At 50.5% G+C, this 27085-nt stretch overlaps 1 protein-coding gene across 1 annotated transcript in view; it reads right to left on the reverse strand.

Annotated features, from left to right (window-relative positions):
* DNAI1 (dynein axonemal intermediate chain 1) overlaps window positions 1-27085 on the reverse strand; it is a 252883-nt gene that overhangs the window by 34473 nt on the left and 191325 nt on the right. Inside the window, exon 20 of the mRNA XM_069745862.1 lies at window positions 16486-16671. Coding sequence (XP_069601963.1) covers window positions 16486-16671 — 186 coding nt within the window. The remainder of the gene's footprint in view (window positions 1-16485; window positions 16672-27085) is intronic.

A 27085-nucleotide genomic window follows, 5' to 3' on the forward strand; every position in this document is an offset into this window, starting at 1 on the left:
ATAGATTAGATTGTGAGCTCCGGGGTCGGGGATGATGGGAGTAGTGATACATTGTGTGATAGGAGATTAGATTGTGAGCTCCGGGGACAGGGATGTTGGGAGTAGTGATACACTGTGTGATAGGAGATTAGATTGTGAGCTCCGGGGTCAGGGATGATGGGAGTAGTGATACATTGTGTGATAGGAGATTAGATTGTGAGCTCCGGGGTCAGGGATGATGGGAGTAGTGATACACTGTGTGATAGGAGATTAGATTGTGAGCTCCGGGGTCGGGAATGATGGGAGTAGTGATACACTGTGTGATAGGAGATTAGATTGTGAGCTCCGGGGTCGGGGATGATGGGAGTAGTGATACACTGTGTGATAGGAGATTAGATTGTGAGCTCCGGGGTCGGGGATGATGGGAGTAGTGATACATTGTGTGATAGGAGATTAGATTGTGAGCTCCGGGGTCAGGGATGATGGGAGTAGTGATACACTGTATGATAGGAGATTAGATTGTGAGCTCCGGGGTCAGGGATGATGGGAGTAGTGATACATTGTGTGATAGGAGATTAGATTGTGAGCTCTGGGGTCAGGGATGATGGGAGTAGTGATACATTGTGTGATAGGAGATTAGATTGTGAGCTCCGGGGTCGGGGATGATGGGAGTAGTGATACATTGTGTGATAGGAGATTAGATTGTGAGCTCCGGGGTCAGGGATGATGGGAGTAGTGATACACTGTGTGATAGGAAATTAGACTGTGAGCTCTGGGGTCGGGGATGATGGGAGTAGTGATACATTGTGTGATAGGAGATTACACTGTGAGCTCCGGGGTCGGGGATGATGGGAGTAGTGATACACTGTATGATAGGAGATTAGATTGTGAGCTCCGGGGTCGGGGATGATGGGAGTAGTGATACACTGTGTGATAGATTAGATTGTGAGCTCCGGGGTCGGGGATGATGGGAGTAGTGATACATTGTGTGATAGGAGATTAGATTGTGAGCTCTGGGGTCAGGGATGATGGGAGTAGTGATACACTGTGTGATAGATTAGATTGTGAGCTCCGGGGTCGGGGATGATGGGAGTAGTGATACATTGTGTGATAGGAGATTAGACTGTGAGCTCCGGGGTCGGGGATGATGGGAGTAGTGATACACTGTGTGATAGGAGATTAGATTGTGAGCTCCGGGGTCAGGGATGATGGGAGTAGTGATACATTGTGTGATAGGAGATTAGATTGTGAGCTCCGGGGTCGGGGATGATGGGAGTAGTGATACATTGTGTGATAGGAGATTAGATTGTGAGCTCTGGGGTCGGGGATGATGGGAGTAGTGATACATTGTGTGATAGGAGATTAGAATGTGAGCTCCGGGGTCGGGGATGATGGGAGTAGTGATACACTGTGTGATAGATTAGATTGTGAGCTCTGGGGTCAGGGATGATGGGAGTAGTGATACATTGTGTGATAGGAGATTAGACTGTGAGCTCTGGGGTCAGGGATGATGGGAGTAGTGATACACTGTGTGATAGGAGATTAGATTGTGAGCTCCGGGGTCAGGGATGATGGGAGTAGTGATACACTGTGTGATAGGAGATTAGATTGTGAGCTCCGGGGTCAGGGATGATGGGAGTAGTGATACATTGTGTGATAGATTAGATTGTGAGCTCCGGGGTCGGGGATGATGGGAGTAGTGATACATTGTGTGATAGATTAGATTGTGAGCTCCGGGGTCGGGGATGATGGGAGTAGTGATACATTGTGTGATAGGAGATTAGATTGTGAGCTCCGGGGTCGGGGATGATGGGAGTAGTGATACATTGTGTGATAGGAGATTAGATTGTGAGCTCTGGGGTCGGGGATGATGGGAGTAGTGATACACTGTGTGATAGGAGATTAGATTGTGAGCTCTGGGGTCGGGGATGATGGGAGTAGTGATACACTGTGTGATAGGAGATTAGACTGTGAGCTCCGGGGTCGGGGATGATGGGAGTAGTGATACACTGTGTGATAGGAGATTAGATTGTGAGCTCTGGGGTCGGGGATGATGGGAGTAGTGATACATTGTGTGATAGAAGATTAGATTGTGAGCTCTGGGGTCGGGGATGATGGGAGTAGTGATACATTGTGTGATAGGAGATTAGATTGTGAGCTCTGGGGTCGGGGATGATGGGAGTAGTGATACACTGTGTGATAGGAGATTAGATTGTGAGCTCTGGGGTCGGGGATGATGGGAGTAGTGATACACTGTGTGATAGGAGATTAGATTGTGAGCTCCGGGGTCGGGGATGATGGGAGTAGTGATACATTGTGTGATAGGAGATTAGATTGTGAGCTCCGGGGTCGGGGATGATGGGAGTAGTGATACACTGTGTGATAGGAGATTAGACTGTGAGCTCTGGGGTCAGGGATGATGGGAGTAGTGATACACTGTGTGATAGGAGATTAGATTGTGAGCTCCGGGGTCAGGGATGATGGGAGTAGTGATACACTGTGTGATAGGAGATTAGACTGTGAGCTCCGGGGTCGGGGATGATGGGAGCAGTGATACATTGTGTGATAGGAGATTAGACTGTGAGCTCCGGGGTCAGGGATGATGGGAGTAGTGATACACTGTGTGATAGGAGATTAGATTGTGAGCTCTGGGGTCGGGGATGATGGGAGTAGTGATACACTGTGTGATAGGAGATTAGATTGTGAGCTCTGGGGTCAGGGATGATGGGAGTAGTGATACACTGTGTGATAGGAGATTAGATTGTGAGCTCCGGGGTCAGGGATGATGGGAGCAGTGATACATTGTGTGATAGGAGATTAGATTGTGAGCTCTGGGGTCGGGGATGATGGGAGCAGTGATACATTGTGTGATAGGAGATTAGACTGTGAGCTCTGGGGTCAGGGATGATGGGAGCAGTGATACACTGTGTGATAGGAGATTAGATTGTGAGCTCTGGGGTCAGGGATGATGGGAGTAGTGATACACTGTGTGATAGGAGATTAGATTGTGAGCTCTGGGGTCGGGGATGATGGGAGTAGTGATACACTGTGTGATAGGAGATTAGACTGTGAGCTCTGGGGTCAGGGATGATGGGAGTAGTGATACACTGTGTGATAGGAGATTAGACTGTGAGCTCTGGGGTCAGGGATGATGGGAGTAGTGATACACTGTGTGATAGGAGATTAGATTGTGAGCTCTGGGGTCGGGGATGATGGGAGTAGTGATACACTGTGTGATAGGAGATTAGATTGTGAGCTCTGGGGTCAGGGATGATGGGAGTAGTGATACACTGTGTGATAGGAGATTAGATTGTGAGCTCCGGGGTCAGGGATGATGGGAGTAGTGATACATTGTGTGATAGGAGATTAGATTGTGAGCTCTGGGGTCAGGGATGATGGGAGTAGTGATACATTGTGTGATAGGAGATTAGATTGTGAGCTCCGGGGTCAGGGATGATGGGAGTAGTGATACATTGTGTGATAGGAGATTAGATTGTGAGCTCCAGGGTCGGGGATGATGGGAGTAGTGATACACTGTGTGATAGGAGATTAGATTGTGAGCTCCGGGGTCAGGGATGATGGGAGTAGTGATACACTGTGTGATAGGAGATTAGATTGTGAGCTCCGGGGTCAGGGATGATGGGAGTAGTGATACACTGTGTGATAGGAGATTAGATTGTGAGCTCTGGGGTCGGGGATGATGGGAGTAGTGATACATTGTGTGATAGAAGATTAGATTGTGAGCTCTGGGGTCAGGGATGATGAGAGTAGTGATACATTGTGTGATAGGAGATTAGATTGTGAGCTCCGGGGTCAGGGATGATGGGAGTAGTGATACACTGTGTGATAGATTAGATTGTGAGCTCCGGGGTCAGGGATGATGGGAGTAGTGATACACTGTGTGATAGGAGATTAGATTGTGAGCTCTGGGGTCGGGGATGATGGGAGTAGTGATACATTGTGTGATAGGAGATTAGATTGTGAGCTCCAGGGTCGGGGATGATGGGAGTAGTGATACATTGTGTGATAGAAGATTAGATTGTGAGCTCTGGGGTCAGGGATGATGAGAGTAGTGATACATTGTGTGATAGGAGATTAGATTGTGAGCTCCGGGGTCAGGGATGATGGGAGTAGTGATACACTGTGTGATAGATTAGATTGTGAGCTCCGGGGTCAGGGATGATGGGAGTAGTGATACACTGTGTGATAGGAGATTAGATTGTGAGCTCTGGGGTCGGGGATGATGGGAGTAGTGATACATTGTGTGATAGGAGATTAGATTGTGAGCTCCGGGGTCAGGGATGATGGGAGTAGTGATACATTGTGTGATAGATTAGATTGTGAGCTCCGGGGTCGGGGATGATGGGAGTAGTGATACACTGTGTGATAGATTAGATTGTGAGCTCCGGGGTCAGGGATGATGGGAGTAGTGATACACTGTGTGATAGGAGATTAGATTGTGAGCTCCGGGGTCGGGGATGATGGGAGTAGTGATACATTGTGTGATAGGAGATTAGATTGTGAGCTCCGGGGTCGGGGATGATGGGAGTAGTGATACATTGTGTGATAGGAGATTAGATTGTGAGCTCCGGGGTCAGGGATGATGGGAGTAGTGATACACTGTGTGATAGGAGATTAGATTGTGAGCTCCGGGGTCGGGGATGATGGGAGTAGTGATACACTGTGTGATAGGAGATTAGATTGTGAGCTCCGGGGTCAGGGATGATGGGAGTAGTGATACATTGTGTGATAGGAGATTAGATTGTGAGCTCTGGGGTCGGGGATGATGGGAGTAGTGATACATTGTGTGATAGGAGATTAGATTGTGAGCTCCGGGGTCAGGGATGATGGGAGTAGTGATACATTGTGTGATAGATTAGATTGTGAGCTCCGGGGTCGGGGATGATGGGAGTAGTGATACACTGTGTGATAGGAGATTAGATTGTGAGCTTCGGGGTCGGGGATGATGGGAGTAGTGATACATTGTGTGATAGATTAGATTGTGAGCTTCGGGGTCGGGGATGATGGGAGTAGTGATACATTGTGTGATAGGAGATTAGATTGTGAGCTTCGGGGTCGGGGATGATGGGAGTAGTGATACACTGTGTGATAGGAGATTAGATTGTGAGCTTCGGGGTCGGGGATGATGGGAGTAGTGATACATTGTGTGATAGATTAGATTGTGAGCTTCGGGGTCGGGGATGATGGGAGTAGTGATACACTGTGTGATAGGAGATTAGATTGTGAGCTTCGGGGTCGGGGATGATGGGAGTAGTGATACACTGTGTGATAGGAGATTAGATTGTGAGCTCCGGGGTCAGGGATGATGGGAGTAGTGATACATTGTGTGATAGGAGATTAGATTGTGAGCTTCGGGGTCGGGGATGATGGGAGTAGTGATACACTGTGTGATAGGAGATTAGATTGTGAGCTCCGGGGTCGGGGATGATGGGAGTGACGGCCGTCCGGTGAAGCCCCCTGATGCCCATAGGTAACATAGGTCTCTCCTGTTCCTGCGCAGTGGAGGAGGCAGCTGTCGTCCGTTTCCCTAGATATGGACGCTGCGGTCTGCCTGTCTCACCCCTGGCACCGGGGGCTTCACCCTGTGGAGTAAGGGGAGGTCTAAAGCAATTCACCAGTCTTATACCATTACATTGTGCGGCTTCTCTAAAATATTAGCAGAATGTGGACATCCCCTTTAAGCCCCGAGGTTCATAAGATGGAATAACACAGGAACCTGCCGACACCTCGGCTACAGGCTCGGGACCCCAGATACACAGATCTATACAGCTGGGCGCAGTGCGACCGCTCCTCTCCAGGATTATACCTGATGTCTGATCATCATCATCATCATCATCATCATCATCATCATCATACAATCATCGGCAATCAGCACAGCAGCATCGGGATATACAGAGATCTCCGAGGACAGATGACGGCTCCTGTGTCAGTGATATCCCAGTCACTCTTACTACACAGAGCAGCGGAAAACCAGTCTGGAGGCCGAAGATCTCCTGCTACCTAATGAGGCGAACAGACCTCATCACCCAGCCTTCCCCAATATAGGTCAAAAGTCTGTGCTAACTATTGTCACAATATATCACTATGATGGGCACACCTCTGTGTTCTTATACATAGTGCTACATCCCCTGTATACAGAGATACACGATAACATCCTGTCTACAGTCACCACTAGGGGGAGCTCCCTGTATACAGAGATACACGATAACATCCTGTCTACAGTCACCACTAGGGGGAGCTCCCTGTATACAGAGATACATGATAAGATCCTGTCTGCAGTCACCACTAGGGGGAGCTCCCTGTATACAGAGATACACGATAAGATTCCTTCTGCAGCCACCACTAGGGGGAGCTCCCTGTATACAGAGATACATGATAAGATTCCTTCTGCAGCCACCACTAGGGGGAGCTCCCTGTATACAGAGATACATGATAAGATCCTGTCTGCAGCCACCACTAGCGGGAGCTCCCTGTATACAGAGATACATGATAAGATCCTGTCTGCAGCCACCACTAGGGGGAGCTCCCTGTATACAGAGATACATGATAAGATCCTGTCTGCAGCCACCACTAGGGGGAGCTCCCTGTATACAGAGATACATGATAAGATCCTGTCTGCAGCCACCACTAGGGGGAGCTCCCTGTATACAGAGATACATGATAAGATCCTGTCTGCAGCCACCACTAGGGGGAGCTCCCTGTATACAGAGATATATGATAAGATCCTGTCTGCAGCCACCACTAGGGGGAGCTTCCTGTATACAGAGATACATGATAAGATTCTGTCTGCAGCCACCACTAGGGGGAGCTCCCTGTATACAGAGATACACGATGATTCTCTCTGCAGTCACCACTAGGGGGAGCTCCCTGTATACAGAGATACATGATAAGATCCTGTCTGCAGCCACCACTAGGGGGAGCTCCCTGTATACAGAGATACATGATAAGATCCTGTCTGCAGCCACCACTAGGTGGAGCTCCCTGTATACAGAGATACATGATAAGATCCTGTCTGCAGCCACCACTAGGTGGAGCTCCCTGTATACAGAGATACATGATAAGATCCTGTCTGCAGCCACCACTAGGGGGAGCTCCCTGTATACAGAGATACATGATAAGATCCTGTCTGCAGCCACCACTAGGGGGAGCTCCCTGTATACAGAGATACATGATAAGATCCTGTCCGCAGCCACCACTAGGGGGAGCTCCCTGTATACAGAGATGCATGATAAGATCCTGTCTGCAGCCACCACTAGGGGGAGCTCCCTGTATACAGAGATACATGATAAGATCCTGTCCGCAGTCACCACTAGGGGAGCTCCCTGTATACAGAGATACATGATAAGATTCTGTCTGCAGCCACCACTAGGGAGAGCTCCCTGTATACAGAGATACATGATAAGATTCTGTCTGCAGCCACCACTAGGGAGAGCTCCCTGTATACAGAGATACATGATAAGATTCTGTCTGCAGCCACCACTAGGGGGAGCTCCCTGTATACAGAGATACATGATAAGATCCTGTCTGCAGCCACCACTAGGGGGAGATCCCTGTATACAGAGATACATGATAAGATCCTGTCTGCAGCCACTACTAGGGGGAGCTCCCTGTATACAGAGATACATGATAAGATCCTGTCTGCAGCCACTACTAGGGGGAGCTCCCTGTATACAGAGATACACGATGATTCTCTCTGCAGCCACCACTAGGGGGATGTTGTGGATTCTGTTTTTGGGCTCCCTCTGGTGGTTACAGATGGTACTGGGTGACTTGTGTTTTCTGCGGTCTCTGGTGTCCACCTGTTCTATCAGGATATGGGAGTTTCCTATTTAACCTGGCATTCTTGTCATGTCCTCGCCGGCTATCAATGTAATCAGTGTGTCTTGTTATCTCTGCTTCCCGCTTCTGTAATCTTCAGGACAAGCTAAGTTTTTGATTTTCCTGTTCCACGTTTTGCTTGATTTTTGTCTTAGTCCAGCTTGCAGATATGTGATTCCTTTTTGCTGGTTGCTCTAGTGGGCTGATATTACTCCTCATGTTCTATGAGTTGGCACATGAGTTCAAGTAATTTCAGGATGGTTTTTTGTAGGGTTTTTCGCTGACCGCGCAGTTCACTTTTGTATCCTCTGCTATCTAGCTTTAGCGGGCCTCATTTTGCTGAATCTGTTTTCATAACTACGTATGTGCTTTCCTCTCATTTCACCGTCATTACATGTGGGGGGCTGCTATTTCTGTGGGGTGTTTCTCTGGAGGCAAGAGAGGTCTGTGTTTCTTCTAATAGGGGAAGTTAGTCCTTCGGCTGGCGCGAGACGTCTAGGAATCATCGTAGGCACGTTCCCCGGCTACAGCTAGTTGTGTGTTAGGTTCAGGATCGCGGTCAGCTCAGTTTCCATCACCCTAGAGCTTGTTTTGTTTTTTGTGCTTGTCCTTTTGTGATCCCCTGCCATTGGGATCATGACAGTATAGCCGGCCAAAAAGTGGTAATCGTATTGGCTGAAGTAGGAGGAAAAGTAGTCTGAGGAAGTTTTTTTTTTTTTTTTTTTTTTTTCCCCCTCAGAGTTTGCTGCCTAGCCTTAATTGCAGCCTGGCTGCGTCTTACCTCCTCTTAATCCCTGAATGGCTCTGACCTCAGCTGTTTATCATGGACGTCCAGAGTTTGGCTTCCAGCCTGAATAATCTTGCTGCTAAGGTTCAAAATATACAAGATTTTGTTGTACATGCTCCTATGTCTGAACCTAGAATTCCTATCCCAGAGTTTTTTTCTGGAGATAGATCTAGTTTTCTGAATTTTAGGAACAATTGCAAGTTGTTTCTTTCTTTAAAATCTTGCTCCTCTGGAGACCCTGCTCAGCAAGTCAAAATTGTTATATCTTTCCGGCGGGGTGACCCTCAGAATTGGGCATTTGCATTGGCACCAGGGGATCCTGCGTTGCTCAATGTGGATGCGTTTTTTCTGGCATTGGGTTTGCTCTATGAGGAACCTAACCTAGAGATTCAGGCTGAAAAAGCTTTATTGGCTCTCTCTCAGGGGCAAGATGAAGCAGAAATATATTGTCAGAAATTTCGGAAATGGTCGGTGCTTACTCAGTGGAATGAGTGCGCCCTGGCTGCAAGATTCAGAGATGGCCTTTCTGAGGCCATTAAAGATGTTATGGTGGGGTTCCCTGCGCCTACAGGTCTGAATGAGTCTATGACTATGGCTATTCAGATTGATCGGCGTTTACGGGAGCGCAAACCTGTGCACCATTTGGCGGTGTCTTCTGAACAGGCACTTGAGACAATGCAATGTGATAGAATTCAGTCCAGAAGTGAACGGCAAAACTATAGGCGGAAAAATGGGTTGTGTTTTTATTGTGGTGATTCAGCTCATGTTATATCAGCATGCTCTAAACGCACAAAAAAGGTTGATAAGTCTGTTGCCATTAGTACTTTACAGTCTAAGTTCATTCTGTCTGTGACGCTGATTTGTTCATTATCATCCATTTCCGTCGATGCCTATGTAGATTCAGGCGCTGCCCTGAGTCTTATGGATTGGTCATTTGCCAATCGCTGTGGGTTTAGTCTGGAGCCTCTGGAAGTCCCTATTCCTTTGAAAGGAATTGACTCTACACCTTTGGCTATGAACAAACCTCAGTACTGGACACAAGTGACCATGCGTATGACTCCCGTTCATCAGGAGGTGATTCGCTTCCTGGTACTGTATAATTTACATGATGTCTTAGTGCTTGGTCTGCCATGGTTACAAACTCATAACCCAGTCTTGGACTGGAAAACAATGTCTGTGTTAAGCTGGGGATGTCAGGGGGTTCATGATGATGCACCTCCGATTTCTATCGCTTCATCTACTCCTTCTGAGGTTCCTGTATTTTTGTCTGATTATCGGGATGTTTTTGAGGAGCATAAGATCAATTCGCTTCCTCCTCACAGGGATTGCGATTGTGCTATAGATTTGATTCCTGGCAGTAAATTTCCTAAAGGACGTTTGTTCAATCTGTCAGTGCCAGAGCATACTGCTATGCGGGATTATGTTAAGGAGTCCTTGGAAAAGGGACATATCCGTCCATCTTCGTCCCCTTTGGGAGCAGGTTTTTTTTTCGTGGCCAAAAAAGATGGTTCCTTGAGGCCTTGTATAGATTACCGTCTTTTGAATAAGATTACAGTCAAATATCAGTATCCTTTGCCATTGTTGACTGATTTGTTCGCTCGCATTAAGGGGGCTAAATGGTTCACTAAGATTGATCTTCGGGGTGCGTATAATCTTGTGCGGATAAAGCAGGGTGATGAGTGGAAAACCGCATTTAATACGCCTGAGGGCCATTTTGAGTATTTGGTGATGCCTTTTGGACTTTCTAATGCTCCTTCTGTCTTCCAGTCCTTTATGCACGATATTTTCCGTGAATATCTGGATAAATTTATGATTGTGTATTTGGATGATGTTTTGGTTTTTTCTGATGACTGGGAGTCCCATGTTCAGCAGGTCAGGAAGGTGTTTCAGGTCCTGCGGGCCAATTCTTTGTTTGTAAAAGGTTCAAAGTGTCTCTTTGGAGTCCAGAAGATTTCTTTTTTGGGGTATATTTTTTCCCCTTCTACTATTGAGATGGATCCCGTCAAGGTTCAGGCTATTTGTGACTGGACGCAGCCTACATCTCTTAAGAGTCTACAGAAGTTCTTGGGCTTTGCTAATTTTTATCGTCGTTTCATAACTAATTTTTCTAGTGTTGTTAAGCCTTTGACGGATTTGACTAAAAAGGTGCTGATTTAACTGATTGGTCTCCTGCGGCTGTGGAGGCCTTTCAGGAACTTAAGCGCTGGTTTTCTTCTGCTCCTGTGTTGCGTCAGCCAGATGTTTCGCTTCCTTTTCAGGTTGAGGTTGATGCTTCCGAGATTGGAGCGGGGGCGGTTTTGTCGCAGAGAAGCTCCGATTGCTCAGTGATGAAGCCATGTGCGTTCTTTTCTAGAAAGTTTTCGCCCACTGAGCGGAATTATGATGTTGGTAATCGGGAGCTTTTGGCCATGAAGTGGGCATTTGAGGAGTGGCGTCATTGGCTTGAGGGTGCTAGACATCGTGTGGTGGTCTTGACTGATCACAAAAATCTGATTTACCTTGAGTCTGCCAAGCGTCTGAATCCTAGACAGGCTCGTTGGTCATTGTTTTTCTCCCGTTTCGATTTTGTGGTTTCATACCTGCCAGGTTCAAAGAATGTGAAGGCGGATGCTCTTTCTAGGAGTTTTGTGCCTGACTCCCCTGGAAATTCTGAGCCCACTGGTATCCTTAGGGATGGGGTGATTTTGTCGGCTGTCTCCCCAGACTTGCGACGTGCTTTGCAGGAGTTTCAGGCGGATAAACCTGATCGTTGTCCGCCTGAAAGACTGTTTGTTCCGGATAATTGGACCAGTAGAGTCATCTCCGAGGTCCATTCTTCTGTGTTGGCAGGTCATCCTGGAATATTTGGTACTAGAGACTTGGTGGCCAGGTCTTTTTGGTGGCCTTCCTTGTCGAGGGATGTGCGTTCTTTTGTGCAGTCTTGTGAAGTTTGCGCTCGGGCTAAGCCTTGCTGTTCTCGGGCCAGTGGATTGTTGTCACCTTTGCCTATCCCGAAGAGGCCTTGGACGCACATTTCCATGGACTTTATTTCGGATCTCCCTGTCTCTCAAAAAATGTCCGTCATCTGGGTTGTGTGTGACCGCTTTTCTAAGATGGTTCATCTGGTACCCTTGCCTAAGTTACCTTCCTCCTCTGAGTTGGTCCCTCTGTTTTTTCAGAACGTGGTTCGTTTGCATGGGATTCCGGAGAACATCGTTTCTGACAGGGGATCCCAGTTTGTGTCTAGATTTTGGCGGACGTTCTCTGCTAAGATGGGCATTGATTTGTCCTTTTCGTCTGCATTCCATCCTCAGACGAATGGCCAGACGGAACGAACTAATCAGACCTTGGAAACTTATTTAAGGTGTTTTGTTTCTGCTGATCAAGATGACTGGGTTACCTTTTTGCCGCTTGCCGAATTTGCCCTTAATAATCGGGCTAGTTCTGCTACCTTGGTTTCTCCTTTCTTTTGTAATTCGGGGTTTCATCCTCGTTTTTCCTCTGGTCAGGTGGAGCCTTCTGATTGTCCTGGAGTGGACATGGTGGTGGATAGGTTGCCTCAGATTTGGAGTCATGTGGTGGACAATTTGAAGTTGTCCCAGGAGAGGGCTCAGCAGTTTGCTAATCGCCGTCGCCGCGTGGGTCCTCGACTTCATGTTGGGGACTTGGTGTGGTTGTCTTCTCGTCTTGTTCCTATGAATGTCTCTTCTCCTAAGTTCAAGCCTCGGTTCATCGGTCCCTATAGGATATTGGAAATTCTTAACCCTGTGTCGTTTCGTTTGGATCTCCCGGCATTGTTTGCTATTCATAATGCGTTCCATCGGTTGTTGTTGCGGAGGTATGAGGTACCTGTTGTTCCTTCGCTTGAACCTCCTGCTCCGGTGCTGGTGGAGGGAGAATTGGAGTATGTTGTGGAGAAGATCTTGGATTCTCGTGTTTCCAGACGGAAACTCCAATATTTGGTCAAGTGGAAGGGTTATGGTCAGGAGGATAATTCTTGGGTGGTTGCCTCTGATGTTCATGCTGCGGATTTGGTCCGTGCATTTCATAGGGCTCATCCTGGTCGCCCTGGTGGTTCTCGTGAGGGTTCGGTGACCCCTCCTTAAGGGGGGGGGTACTGTTGTGGATTCTGTTTTTGGGCTCCCTCTGGTGGTTACAGATGGTACTGGGTGACTTGTGTTTTCTGCGGTCTCTGGTGTCCACCTGTTCTATCAGGATATGGGAGTTTCCTATTTAACCCGGCTTTCTTGTCATTTCCTCGCCGGCTATCAATGTAATCAGTGTGCCTTGTTACCTCTGCTTCCCGCTTCTGTAATCTTCAGGACAAGCTAAGTTTTTGATTTTCCTGTTCCACGTTTTGCTTGATTTTTGTCTTAGTCCAGCTTGCAGATATGTGATTCCTTTTTGCTGGTTGCTCTAGTGGGCTGATATTACTCCTCATGTTCCATGAGTTGGCACATGAGTTCAAGTAATTTCAGGATGGTTTTTTGTAGGGTTTTTCGCTAACCGCGCAGTTCACTTTTGTATCCTCTGCTATCTAGCTTTAGCGGGCCTCATTTTGCTGAATCTGTTTTCATAACTACGTATGTGCTTTCCTCTCATTTCACCGTCATTACATGTGGGGGGCTGCTATTTCTGTGGGGTGTTTCTCTGGAGGCAAGAGAGGTCTGTGTTTCTTCTAATAGGGGAAGTTAGTCCTTCGGCTGGCGCGAGACGTCTAGGAATCATCGTAGGCACGTTCCCCGGCTACAGCTAGTTGTGTGTTAGGTTCAGGATCGCGGTCAGCTCAGTTTCCATCACCCTAGAGCTTGTTTTGTTTTTTGTGCTTGTCCTTTTGTGATCCCCTGCCATTGGGATCATGACAGGGGGAGCTCCCTGTATACAGAGATACATGATAAGATCCTGTCTGCAGTCACCACTAGGGGAAGCTCCCTGTATACAGAGATACATGATAAGATCCTGTCTGCAGCCACCACTAGGGGGAGCTCCCTGTACACAGAGATACATGATAAGATCCTGTCTGCAGCCACCACTAGGGGGAGCTCCCTGTATACAGAGATACATGATAAGATCCTGTCTGCAGCCACCACTATGGGGAGCTCCCTGTATACAGAGATACATGATAAGATCCTGTCTGCAGCCACCACTAGGGGGAGCTCCCTGTATACAGAGATACATGATAAGATCCTGTCTGCAGCCACCACTAGGGAGAGCTCCCTGTATACAGAGATACATGATAAGATCCTGTCTGCAGCCACCACTAGGGGGAGCTCCCTGTATACAGAGATACATGATAAGATCCTGTCTGCAGTCACCACTAGGGGGAGCTCCCTGTATATAGAGATATATGATAAGATCCTGTCTGCAGCCACCACTAGGGGGAGCTCCATGTATACAGATATACATGATAAGATCCTGTCTGCAGCCACCACTAGGGGGAGCTCCCTGTATACAGAGATACATGATAAGATTCTGTCTGCAGTCACCACTAGGGGGAGATCCCTGTATACAGAGATACATGATAAGATCCTGTCTGCAGCCACTACTAGGGGGAGCTCCCTGTATACAAAGATACATGATAATATCCTGTCTGCAGTCACCACTAGGGGGAGCTCCCTATATACAGAGATACATGATAAGATCCTGTCTGCAGCCACCACTAGGGGGAGCTCCCTGTATACAGAGATACATGATAAGATTCTGTCTGCAGCCACCACTAGGAGGAGCTCCCTGTATACAGAGATACATGATAAGATCCTGTCTGCAGTCACCACTAGGGGGAGCTCCCTGTATACAGAGATACATGATAAGATTCTGTCTGCAGCCACCACTAGGGGGAGCTCCCTGTATACAGAGATACATGATAAGATCCTGTCTGCAGCCACTACTAGGGGGAGCTCCCTGTATACAAAGATACATGATAATATCCTGTCTGCAGTCACCACTAGGGGGAGCTCCCTGTATACAGAGATACACGATGATTCTCTCTGCAGCCACCACTAGGGGGAGCTCCCTGTATACAGAGATACATGATAAGATCCTGTCTGCAGCCACCACTAGGGGGAGATCCCTGTATACAGAGATACATGATAAGATCCTGTCTGCAGCCACTACTAGGGGGAGCTCCCTGTATACAAAGATACATGATAATATCCTGTCTGCAGTCACCACTAGGGGGAGCTCCCTGTATACAGAGATTCATAAGATCCTGTCTGCAGTCACCACTAGGGGGAGCTCCCTGTATACAGAGATGCATGATAAGATCCTGTCTGCAGCCACCACTAGGGGGAGCTCCCTGTATACAGAGATACATGATAAGATCCTGTCTGCAGCCACCACTAGGGGGAGCTCCCTGTATACAGAGATACATGATAAGATCCTGTCTGCAGCCACCACTAGGGGGAGCTCCCTGTATACAGAGATACATGATAACATTCTGTCTGCAGCCATCACTAGGGGGAGCTCCCTGTATACAGAGATACATGATAAGATCCTGTCTGCAGCCACCACTAGGGGGAGCTCCCTGTATACAGAGATACATGATAAGATCCTGTCTGCAGTCACCACTAGGGGGAGCTCCCTATATACAGAGATACATGATAAGATCCTGTCTGCAGCCACCACTAGGGGGAGCTCCCTGTATACAGAGATACATGATAAGATTCTGTCTGCAGCCACCACTAGGAGGAGCTCCCTGTATACAGAGATACATGATAAGATCCTGTCTGCAGTCACCACTAGGGGGAGCTCCCTGTATACAGAGATACATGATAAGATTCTGTCTGCAGCCACCACTAGGGGGAGCTCCCTCTATACAGAGATACATGATAAGATCCTGTCTGCAGCCACCACTAGGGGGAGCTCCCTGTATACAGAGATACATGATAAGATTCTGTCTGCAGCCATCACTACAGGGAGCTCTCTGCATATTGTGTTACTATAAACACGTGCTAAGCCCCTGAGTTCCCCCTAGCGGTGGAAGGGCAGTATGCGATCTCGGGGATAATGAGCTGTTCAGTCCCCATCATGCAGTGATGGAGGCCTCTGCCCTCTGCTGGACGCCTACCAGACTAGGTACATAAGTGTCACAAGGATATCATGAGAGAGAGGGGCCAGAAGATTGCGGCGTCTGGTTTCACGCACTCCTGCACTGATTAGAAATGCTTCAACATGTTATTAAACAGTGCAGTTTTATTTCCTTGCTGACAGTGCAGGGGTTAATCTATCCAACTGAAGCTCCTGGAGCTTTCCTACTTCATTTGTCTCAGTTGTTCAGCGTTGGCCACTTCCATCTGCTATATATGCTTGGGTCTCACACCTAGGGATTGCCAGTGATAGTACTTACTGCCTGGTTTGGAGTTGTATTTTGTGGTCGGAGTTGGCGATTGCAGATTTGCCCAGGAGACTGTTGCTTGGAGTTTTGTTTGTGTGCACATCCTCATCCTCTGCTATTTGGTTTCACCTTCCTATACCTTCTCTGTGTTCCACTTTGTTGTTTGTGAGTGTATTTTCGCTATTTTAATTTATCCCTGTTCATCTTCCCTTGTTTGTCTGGTTAGTGTAATCCTATACACTTCGGCTTCCCACCTACCGGAGTTGGGGACGGGACAAATAAAAGTTGATGTAGGAGCATAGCAAGGCATGTGACCGTGGCATCTCCACCTTCAGAAGTAATCCGGGGGACAGGGGTAGACTAGGGCACCCCTAGTTCAAGGGACCTGGTTAGCGCCCACTGTTTCAAGGCACTGAGTGACAATAACAGGATATAATAAAAAGGTCTGCTGGTGTCAGGCCCACACATTAGGCTGTATTATTAGGGATTATTTAAGGTCCCGGTAACTTCCTTGGAGGCAGATGATGTTTCCATAGACGGGAGGCCTCTCCAGAACCAGACCTCTTACCTTTGGCATTTTGCGCAGGTTCGGAGACAGCTTCAGGCAAATGATGTGTCCGCGGTCATCCCCGACGATAATCACCGGGTAGATGGGATTAAACTCAATGTGAGTCAGTTTGGTTTTCTTCTTGGCCACCACGGCCTGCTGACACAGCGCCTCATACTTGTTGATGGACAGATCGAACACGTGGATCTAGGGGGGATAACGGAAGACGTTAGACGTGGGAGTCACAGGTCACTCAGCCAGGACCACTGCTTTATTATCTTATACATTGCAGTCTGTGTTCTACTCTAGTCACATCCAAAGCTGCACGTACAATTATACGGATGATGATGCTCAAATCACTACTCCGCCCATAATACATTGCGGCTACAGGGCCGTTTTTTTTGTTTTTTTTTTAACAGGAATCACAGAAAAAATGCAGTGTGAACACAGCCTTTGTCACGACAGAATTTCACACCAGTACATGGGAAGAAAAGTGTAAGATTTGCCAAGTGACTTGCTTCATAAGGCCGCTTTCACACGTCAGTTTTTTGCCATCAGTCACAATCCGTTGAATGTTGAAAAAAAACAGATCCGTCACAGAATGTGAAAAACTGATGCGACTGATCCGTTTTTTTTCGCAGGATCTGACTAGCTGATCCAGCTAATTGGATGCTAAAACATTGGAGCATGCTCAGATAAGGCCTCTTTCACACTTCAGTTGTTTGGCGTCAGTCACTACCGACATAGTGACGGATTGACGGATCCGTCACAATTGTTGGGAAAACGGTTCTAACGGATCCGTTTTTTTGACGGATCCGTTACTCGGGGGTTGTCTGGGAAAAGCATCTACTTTTTGGAGCATGCGCAATTGAAAAAACGGATTGGGGCGACGGATCCGCAGAAAAAAAGGTTGCGGCGGATCCGTCGCCCATAGGCGGCCATTCTATGTGATCCGCCATTTCGGAGTTGACAAAAAACGTTTCAATGTCCGTCTAATTTCAGAAAACGTCCGCCAAATTTCGGCGGATCCGTCGCATGGCGGATGGAACGGACGACCATCCGTCACAATCCGTCGCTAATGCAAGTCTATGGGAAAATAACGGATCCGTCAAAAAAAATTGACGGATCCGTTATTTGAGGAAAATGGCGGTTTTAGACTGACGCCAAACAACTGAAGTGTGAAAGAGGCCTAAAAAAAAAAAAAAAACTGAATCCTTAGCCAGATTCCGTCATTTGACGGATCCGGCACCATAGGCTTCCATTGTAGCAAATGACGGATGGCGACGGATCCGTCGCTGTCCGTTTTTTCAACGGACACAAAAAACATTACTATGTCCGTTTTCTCCGGCCGCCGGAAAAACAATTTTCGACGGATCTGGCGAACGATGGATGAAACGTGAGGCTGTCCTCCATCGCTAATACAAGTCTATGAGAAAAAAAAACGGATCCGGCGGCAACTTTTCCTGGATCCGTTTTTTTTCCACAATTCGCCGGATTGTGACTGACGGCAAAAAAAGTGATGTGTGAAAGCGGCCCTAAGTAATTTCCCAGCAGGGTTGTGATCCTGAGAGCTAACAGCAGAGCAGTAGAATAGTGAAGTATCTCCGGGTGATAGAAAGGATCCATGCTTGCAGTACATTGCTTGTGCACTACACTGCGGATTTGATGCAATTCTGCGTGTCCAAAAACGCTGCGGAAACGCATCAAAATCCGCAAATCCGGGTCTGAGCTTGGGCCAGGGCTCAGATGATTGGTGGTCTACATCTCTGAGGATCGGTAGAGAACAGTCCGTGTGGGGCAGAACAATGGGAACGTGGCTCCTGGCAACTCAACTGATGGAGGCACATGAAAGAGTTAATGGCAGGTGGGGGCTGGGAGATAATCTGCATTATTTCCACATTATCAGGGCAGCGGATGATAATCTGGGATTTTCTGCCTGGTCGCCACCAGATCCTCTATTTATGGATTTACATGATGGCTGTGGGCAGTGAGACCCCCAGAATAGAGGGTCCCCGGGAGGCCGCCACAAAAACAAAACTGAATCCCAAGAGACGGGCGCGAGTCTTGACCTGGGCGTCCTGTAACTGGGACCGTCACCCATCTTTCCCGGATATATCGGAGGACGGATACTTACTGAGGAGACAGATGATCTTATTACCTCGCTGAATGGCGCCAGTCCCCGGAGCAGGAGGGGTTAATGGGTGACACGGGTTTGCCCTGCTGTAACTTTCAGATGGGTGTAGTTAAATATTCATGACCTGCAGTTTATGTGGCGGCAGTCACGTGGGCACGGATACATGATGCACGGGCCGCGCCAGATCCCCCCGAGCCGTGTATAATTCATGCACTGAACCATATGTCAGTCGTGTTCTAAAAAGATGTCAGCACAAGCAGAGATGTGGCGCGCTCCCCGCACCGGAACCGACGTCTGCAGAACGTGGCACGCTGCCCGCACTGGTACCAAGGTCTGCAGGACGTGGCACGCTGCCCGCACTGGTACCAAGGTCTGCAGGACGTGGCGCGCTCCCCACATCGGAACCAATGTCTGCAGGACGTGGCACGCTGCCCGCACTGGTACCGACGTCTGCAGAACGTGTGCGCTCCCCGCACCGGTACCGACGTCTGCAGGACGTGGCGCGCTCCCCGTACCGATACCAACGTTTGCAGGACGTGGCGCGCTCCCCGCACCGGAACCAACGTCTTCAGGACGTGGCGCGCTCCCCGCACCGGAACCAACGTCTTCAGGATGTGGCGCGCTCCCCCCACTAGAACCAACGTCTGCAGGACGTGTGAGCTCCCCGCACCAGTACCGACGTCTGCAGGACGTGGCGCGCTCCCCACACTGGTACCAACGTTTGCAGGACGTGTGCGCTCCCCGCACCGGTACCGACGTCTGCAGGACGTGGCGCGCTCCCCACACTGGTACCAACGTTTGCAGGACGTGCGAGCTCCCCGCACCAGTACCGACGTCTGCATGATGTGGCGCGCTCCCCACACTGGTACCAACGTTTGCAGGACGTGTGCGCTCCCCGCACCGGTACCGACGTCTGCAGGATGTGGCCCGCTCCCCGCACCAGTACAGACGTCTGCAGGACGTGTGCGCTCCCTGCACTGGTACCAAGGTCTGCAGGATGTGGCGCGCTCCCCGCACCGGTACAGACGTCTGCAGAACGTGTGCGCTCCCCGCACTGGTACCACAGCACGTCACATGCCGGGGATAAGCCAATCCATTCACGAAATCACTCACTACAGTCCGAGGGGTCACACCCTATAATCATTACCCAGAGTCCGAGGGGGTCACACCCTGTAATGATTACCCACAGACTTCTCTGTCCCCCCTAAAGATCCCTTCTTTTTTCTCCAGACCACCTTTGTCATCTCCAGAGTCCCTCTGTCATCACGACCCCCTTTGTCCTCTTCCAGGCCCCTCTGTCCGTCCTCCCGCAGGACACCTCCTGTCGTAAAAAAGGCCCCCCTCTTTCCTCGTCCAAGACCTCTCTGTCCTCCTCCAAGCCCCCTCTGCCCTCTTCTAGGCTACCTCTGTCCTCCTCCAGGCCCCCTCTGCCCTCCTCCAGGCCCCCTCTACCCTCCTCTAGGCCCTCTCTGTCCTCCTCCAGGCCCCCTTTGCCCTCCTCTAGGCCCCCTCTGCCCTCCTCCAGGTCCCCTGTTTTCTCCTCCAGGCCCCCTCTGCCCTCCTCCAGGCCCCCTCTGTCCTCCTCCAGGCCCCCTCTGCCCTCCTCCAGGCCCCCTCTGCCCTCCTCCAGGCCCCCTCTGCCCTCCTCCAGGTCCCGTTTTCTCCTCCAGGCCCCCTCTGTCCTCCTCCAGGCCCCCTCTGTCCTCCTCCAGGCCCCCTCTGCCCTCCTCCAGGTCCCCTGTTTTCTCCTCCAGGCCCCTCTGTCCTCCTCCAGGCCCCCTCTGCCCTCCTCCAGGTCCCCTGTTTTCTCCTCCAGGCCCCCTCTGCCCTCCTCCAGGCCCCCTCTGCCCTCCTCCAGGCCCCCTCTGCCCTCCTCCAGGCCCCCTCTGCCCTCCTCCAGGTCCCCTGTTTTCTCCTCCAGGCCCCCTCTGTCCTCCTCCAGGCCCCCTCTGCCCTCCTCTAGGCCCCCTTTGCCCTCCTCCAGGTCCCCTGTTTTCTCCTCCAGGCCCCTCTGTCCTCCTCCAGGCCCCCTCTGCCCTCCTCCAGGTCCCCTGTTTTCTCCTCCAGGCCCCCTCTGCCCTCCTCCAGGCCCCCTCTGTCCTCCTCCAGGCCCCCTCTGCCCTCCTCCAGGCCCCCTCTGCCCTCCTCCAGGTCCCCTGTTTTCTCCTCCAGGCCCCCTCTGTCCTCCTCCAGGCCCCCTCTGTCCTCCTCCAGGCCCCCTCTGTCCTCCTCCAGGCCCCCTCTGCCCTCCTCCAGGCCCCCTCTGCCCTCCTCCAGGCACCATCTGTCCTCCTCCAGGCCCCCTCTGTCCTCCTCTAGGCTCCCTCTGCCCTCCTCCAGGTCCCCTGTTTTCTCCTCCAGGCCCCCTCTGCCCTACTCCAGGCCCCCTCTGCCCTCCTCCAGGCCCCCTCTGTCCTCCTCCAGGCACCCTCTGTCCTCCTCCAGGCCCCCTCTGTCCTCCTCCAGGCCCCCTCTGTCCTCCTCCAGGCCCCCTCTGTCCTCCTCCAGGCCCCCTCTGCCCTCCTCCAGGCCCCCTCTGCCCTCCTCCAGGCACCCTCTGTCCTCCTCCAGGCCCCCTCTGTCCTCCTCTAGGCCCCCTGTCCTCCTCTAGGCTCCCTCTGCCCTCCTCTAGGCTCCCTCTGCCCTCCTCCAGGTCCCCTGTTTTCTCCTCCAGGCCCCCTCTGCCCTCCTCCAGGCACCCTCTGTCCTCCTCCAGGCCCCCTCTGTCCTCCTCCAGGCACCCTCTGTCCTCCTCCAGGCCCCCTCTGTCCTCCTCCAGGCCCCCTCTGCCCTCCTCCAGGTCCCCTGTGTCCTCCTCCAGGCCCCCTCTGCCCTCCTCCAGGCCCCCTCTGTCCTCCTCCAGGTCCCCTGTGTCCTCCTCCAGGCCCCTATGTCCTAGACTCTGGGGATAGTTAGTGACTGACTGTATATTATGTTGGGGCCTGAAATTCATGAAATGTCACACGTAGCCCCAGCCTGATTTACAGCTGAGCACATACAATCTCCAGAGCCATGTCCCAATGTGCCCGGATCCGCCATAACGCACACAGTGGACCGAGCCTCGTACAACTCCCAGAGCCGGCAGCGCTGATCATCGAGGACGACGCAAAGAGGAAAGAAAAGCAGCACATGGAATATTTCACGCCAGACTGCGCCTCAATCTGCACGCTCCACCGACGACCAATGCTGAATAATGGATCCGCTCGTCCTGGGGACGCAGCAAACGCCAACAACACCAAGTCCAGAAACAGGACAGGACACAGAATATACAACACAGTCTGGGGAGAGTGGTCCTGTGAGGTGTGCGGGACCTGATAGTGGTCTGTTACTGGTGGTCTGAGACCCTCTATGAACTATACACACGGGCCACAAGGTAACAGAAGCTGCCACTATGTATGAGTGCAGCGCCCCAGAGACCTGGTCGTTGCAGTAATGTCGCTCTGCCGCTAAGGGGAGTGATGGTACGTCTGATGGCACTAAAGGAGTTCATCTGACCAGGTATCACCAACACACATTACACTTCACACTCCGGCCACTAGGGGGAGCCAAAGGTTTTATTTATTAGGCCACTCCTCACACTGGTAAAACTAGGGGTTTGATAGGAAGTTAGTCAGAAGCTGACTGGGTTGGATTCAGGCAACATCCCGTGGCAGGGGGTGTTGCAGGGAGAAGATTCAGGGGGGTCCCTGTCAGGCGTGGGAACCTGGTAGGTACCTAGCGACAAGAACAGAACGTTACGGAACCGCGCCTGCACTACCCGCGGCGGTATCCTAAGAAAGAGACACGAAGCGAAGGATATTGTGGACAGTGAGAAACGAGATCAAGCACAAAGGAGAGCCAGTAGGAGTCGTGCCCGGAGAACGGCAACATCCTAATGAGGCGCGTAGCCGGTGCCCGAACACCGAGGAAGTGACTGACTTTATGCCTTACTTCAAATACCGCAGGACAGTTAATTATAGGTTGGCTGTCTACCTTACATCACCTAAGCAGACATAGGGGGCAACGCGTGGAGAGGGGCGTCTCTAGGGTCCCGGAAGAGCTCCGAGCCTACCCGTCAAACAGGTGCGTCCTAGCCATGACATACTGGGGGACGGAGAACTAGAAAGAACTGGAATGAATTAGAACGAACGAGAATAGAAGTTGTGAGGACTATCCCGAATGCTCTGCAGGGAAGCACTACAACACACAGGCGCTAGTGGTAGGCAACGATTTCCACCTGCAAAGTGAACTCTGGATGTGCCTTCGGACCGGCCGGTCTCAGAAAGCCCTTTTAACTGTGCTCTGGATTGCGGATCCTGAAGTCTTCAGTAAAGAGGTAAAGAGACTGCAACCCCGAGTCCTCGTTATTGTCTGCACCTCACACCATCACCATCCACCTTACTGGGAAGCCCTGGGGACTCACTTCACCTGTGGGAAGGTTTACCATCTAGCTGCCATCACATCACCCCAGTGGACCCCAAGCAGCGTCGGTCGCCCTGACCGAATACCACAGGTGGCGTCACAAACCCTTGACAGACTCGTATCACCTTTCATTGGGCGCCCCTTAGCAGGGTCACGGACCGGGTCCAGCCACCGTGACATCCCCAGAATTGAGCCAGCGGAGGACTGGTACCGAGTAACCCGCGGCCCTGCGTCTGGGGGCGCTCCAACTTGGCGTCACGAACAGGATCTACTTAAGCCTGAGAAGCAGGTCATGTGTGCCTTGGAACTGTGATTAAATTGTGCTTGAACCGTGATTCATTGCAAAGACTGTGTATTGCTGATTGCTGCAAGATTCCCGCCAAAACCGCCGCCATTGTTGCGCCACGAGGAGCGCCGGAGAAGAAGGAGGGCATGTCATGGGAGAAGATTGCGAAAGCGGCGCCAAAAGTAGCGACCGTCCCCTCCGACTACGGCTGCAGGATGACGAGCTCAGGAATGCAGGAGCTCAGGAAATGGAGGAGCCTCGTGTGTGTGCCACCGTAGATCAAGGAGCGGAGATGACGACCAGCAGGTGCCTGAGCAACGACGAAGTGACCCAGGATCACAGCAACCCAGCGGAGCCAAACCAGGGCTTGCCGCCACAGGGGGATCCGGACTTCTTGGAGCTGCCGGAGGAGGCATCAAACGACCCGACTCCAGACGTGGGGTCGGCGATGGCGAGGAAATGGAAGTCGGAGATGTGATGGAAGATCGCGCAAGGAGAACCGTGGTCAGAGCCGCAGCAGACTCCAGCGTCCTCGTCAGTGGAGCTGACCGACATCGGTGGAACCACATCAGACGCAGGTACCAAAAGCGACCCTGCCCCACCGACCGACCCAGCTCCAGTGACCGCTCCCCAGCCCATTGATGACTGGTCTCCCGCTACTGAGATTGTGGTGGCGGCCCTCTATGCCAGGGGTCCCCAACTCCAGTCCTCAAGGCCCACCAACATGTCATGTTTTAAGGATTTCCTTAGTCTTGCCCAGGTAATAATTGCATCACCTGTGCAATGCAAAGGAAATCCTGAAAACATGACCTGTTGGTGGGCCTTGAGGACTGGAGTTGGGGACCCCTGCCCTATGCTATGAAGGGAATACTGCCCTCGCTACCGACACCTCTGGGTAAACCGATAGACGTGAGTCCCAGGGGGGTGATCTTCGAATGGGATGCTCCCCGGTTCCAACCAGACGAGTCCCGACAAGAGGGCTCTTACGTCATCAGGCTCACCTAGGAGCAGCATAGACGAAGCTTGATTTCACAATGGAAAGACCGGGAACGAACGGAACAGGCTGTCCGAACAGAGGCACTGCTGCCCCTCGTCAATTGCTGCCCTGAGAGTTTGGTGAAACAGGGGATAGTGCTGGCCTTCCACCGGGGAAGGGGTTGTGGCTTTATACTGGAGCCAGGACTGTTGACTGAGGTCTTTGTGACTAGCTGCAACATAGAACCCCAGTCCCGCAGTGTACCTCCAATCCGAAACTTGTACAGAGGGGATCATGTGACCTACACCCGCCACTGGAGTGAGCGAGGGTGGTACGCTAAGGCTAGGTTCACACTAGCGTTGCGCCGCCCTGCGTCGGCGACGCAACGCGCGACGCACGTAAAAACGCGCGCAAACGCGCGCAAAAACGCGCGCGTTTTGCGACGCGTGCGTCGTTTTTGACGAAAATCGGACGCACAGAAAATGCTACAATGTAGCGTTTTCTTGCGTCCGACGCTAGCGTCGGAAACGACGCACGTGGCGAAAAACGCCACCAAAACGACGCACGCGTCCCCTATGTTAAACATAGGGGCGCGTCGCCGCTGCGTCGCCGCTGCGTCGCCGGCGCGTCGCCGGCGCAACAGCGACGCACATTGGCGGAACGCCAATGTGAACGTAGCCTAAGAGAGTCAAACGCTGCGCGCTTGTGGTCGCGCCATCTACGATCGTGACTGAAACTGGTGGCGGCACTCCACTGACCCCTGACCCCACAGGACCCAGCACTACTACCCCGGCATGTGGTGCCCTGCTTGCGGAGTCTGCCACCGGCACCACGGTTCGTACCCAGACCGCTGCTGATTTGATGAAGACAGTGTTGGACGATGACATAGAGTCAGACCTTCCCCGGGCGGGAAGTGGTCACCACCGGCTGATGTGTTGTCACTTGCTATAGAGATAAACCTCGGAAACCTGAAACTGTAAATACTTAACTGTCTCTTGCTCTTTTTCTACTTGAACCCGTTTAGGGTTAATTCTTAAAGGGGTCCCATTGTTTACCCGGGATCCCTATTGTTTTATGTTTTCTTTTGCACAAGTTCATCACTGTTTAAAGGACTGCCGGATCATGGACGGTGAATGATTCAAAAACTGTTTTGTATATAGTTCGCACCTTATTAAAGGTGCCCTCTACTGGTTTTACAACGAAAGAATAATAATAATAATAATTTTTATTTATATAGCGCCAACATATTCCGCAGCACTTTACAATAAGCGGGGACATGTACAGACAATAAATTCAGTACAAGTTAAGACAATTTAAACAGTGACATTAGGGGTGAGGTCCCTGCTCGCAAGCTTACAATCTACAAGGAAATGGGGGGACACAATAGGTGAAAAGTGCTCGTTATTTCAGGTCTGGCAATTATAATAAATAGGGATTTTCATATAACGCTGCATGATCCGGTCATCAGCCCGTGTGTTTAAGTGCAAGAGTCAAGTATCAAGTGCAGTTATCATGTGCATGGAGGGTGTGGAGACAGATGAGTAGTAGGGGGCAGATTCAGAATAATATTTGGAAGGAGGAAAGAGGGCAAAGTTAGTTTCCTGAGTAGTTGATGAGGTCGGCTTGTTTGAAGAGATGGGTTTTCAATAGGTCGGGGCTAGGTATCAGTCTGATCGTCTGGAGAAGTGCATTCCAGAGAGCTGGCGCAGCACGAGAGAAGCCTTGGAGACGGAGGTGCGAGGTTCGGATTACGGGGGATGTTAGTCTTAGGTCATTTGTAGAACAGAGGGCACGTCTAGGGCGATAGAAGGAGATGAGAGAGGAGATATAAGGCGGTGCAGAACTGTGGAGAGCTTTGTGGGTGAGAGACATGAGTTTATACTGGACCCTGTAGCGAATGGGTAGCCAGTGTGTTGCATTCAAAAACAGTCTCTTCACAAAGAAGGCTTTGTGAAGAGACTGTTTTTGAATGCAGCACGGAAGGTCTTGCTTTCAAACCGACTTGCAGACAGAGAGAATCTGCACTACCTTAAAGAGACTTGGTTCCCTCTTAAAGGGAATGTTCACATGTTGCACTTAAGTATAATGTTGCCTTAGGAAAGTTAAAGAATTGTAATAATGTTGAGATTTAGAAACTGTTGATAATGTTGCTAGAGATTGAGGACAGGAAAAGTTGAAAGTGAACCCGTAGGGGTTAACGAGTCCTCCTGAGAACCATAGGAAGATGGTTGGTTGCTGATAGAAAGACAATGACAGTAGGCCCAGCCAAGGAGCTAGGCGGTTAGAAAATAAAGAAAAAGTTGAGTTTGTATTAAAGTACTTTATAGTAGGCCTTTAGTGGGTTCAGCCTATACGCCCTTAAAGGAGAAGTTAAATTATTGTTCAGAATTTGCACTTGGTAGAATACCCGGCTGGGTACTAGGAGTTATTTATAGTCAGAATGTTATTTAAAATATTTAACCTTGTTTTCGTTTGTAACGTTCAAGTGTCCTCACCTCCCATAAAGGGAAGCATTGTTATATTTACTTGTTTCAAGCATTCCAAAATTTTGTATGTCTTTTGCTAACATGTATTGTTGTTGTTCTTCCCAGTCCAGGAGTACTGGATTTAACCGGGGGGGAGTGCAGCGCCCCAGAGACCTGGTCTTCGCAGTATGACGCTCTGCCACTAAGGGGAGTAGCGGTACGTCTGATGGCACTAAAGGAGTTCTTCTGACCAGGTATCACCAGCACACATTACACTTCACACTCCGGCCACTAGGGGGAGCAAAAGGTTTTATTCATTAGGCCACTCCTCACACTGGTAAAACTAGGGGTTGGATAGG

This window comes from Ranitomeya imitator, chromosome 1 (genome assembly GCF_032444005.1).
Source record: "Ranitomeya imitator isolate aRanImi1 chromosome 1, aRanImi1.pri, whole genome shotgun sequence".
NCBI lineage: Eukaryota > Metazoa > Chordata > Amphibia > Anura > Dendrobatidae > Ranitomeya > Ranitomeya imitator.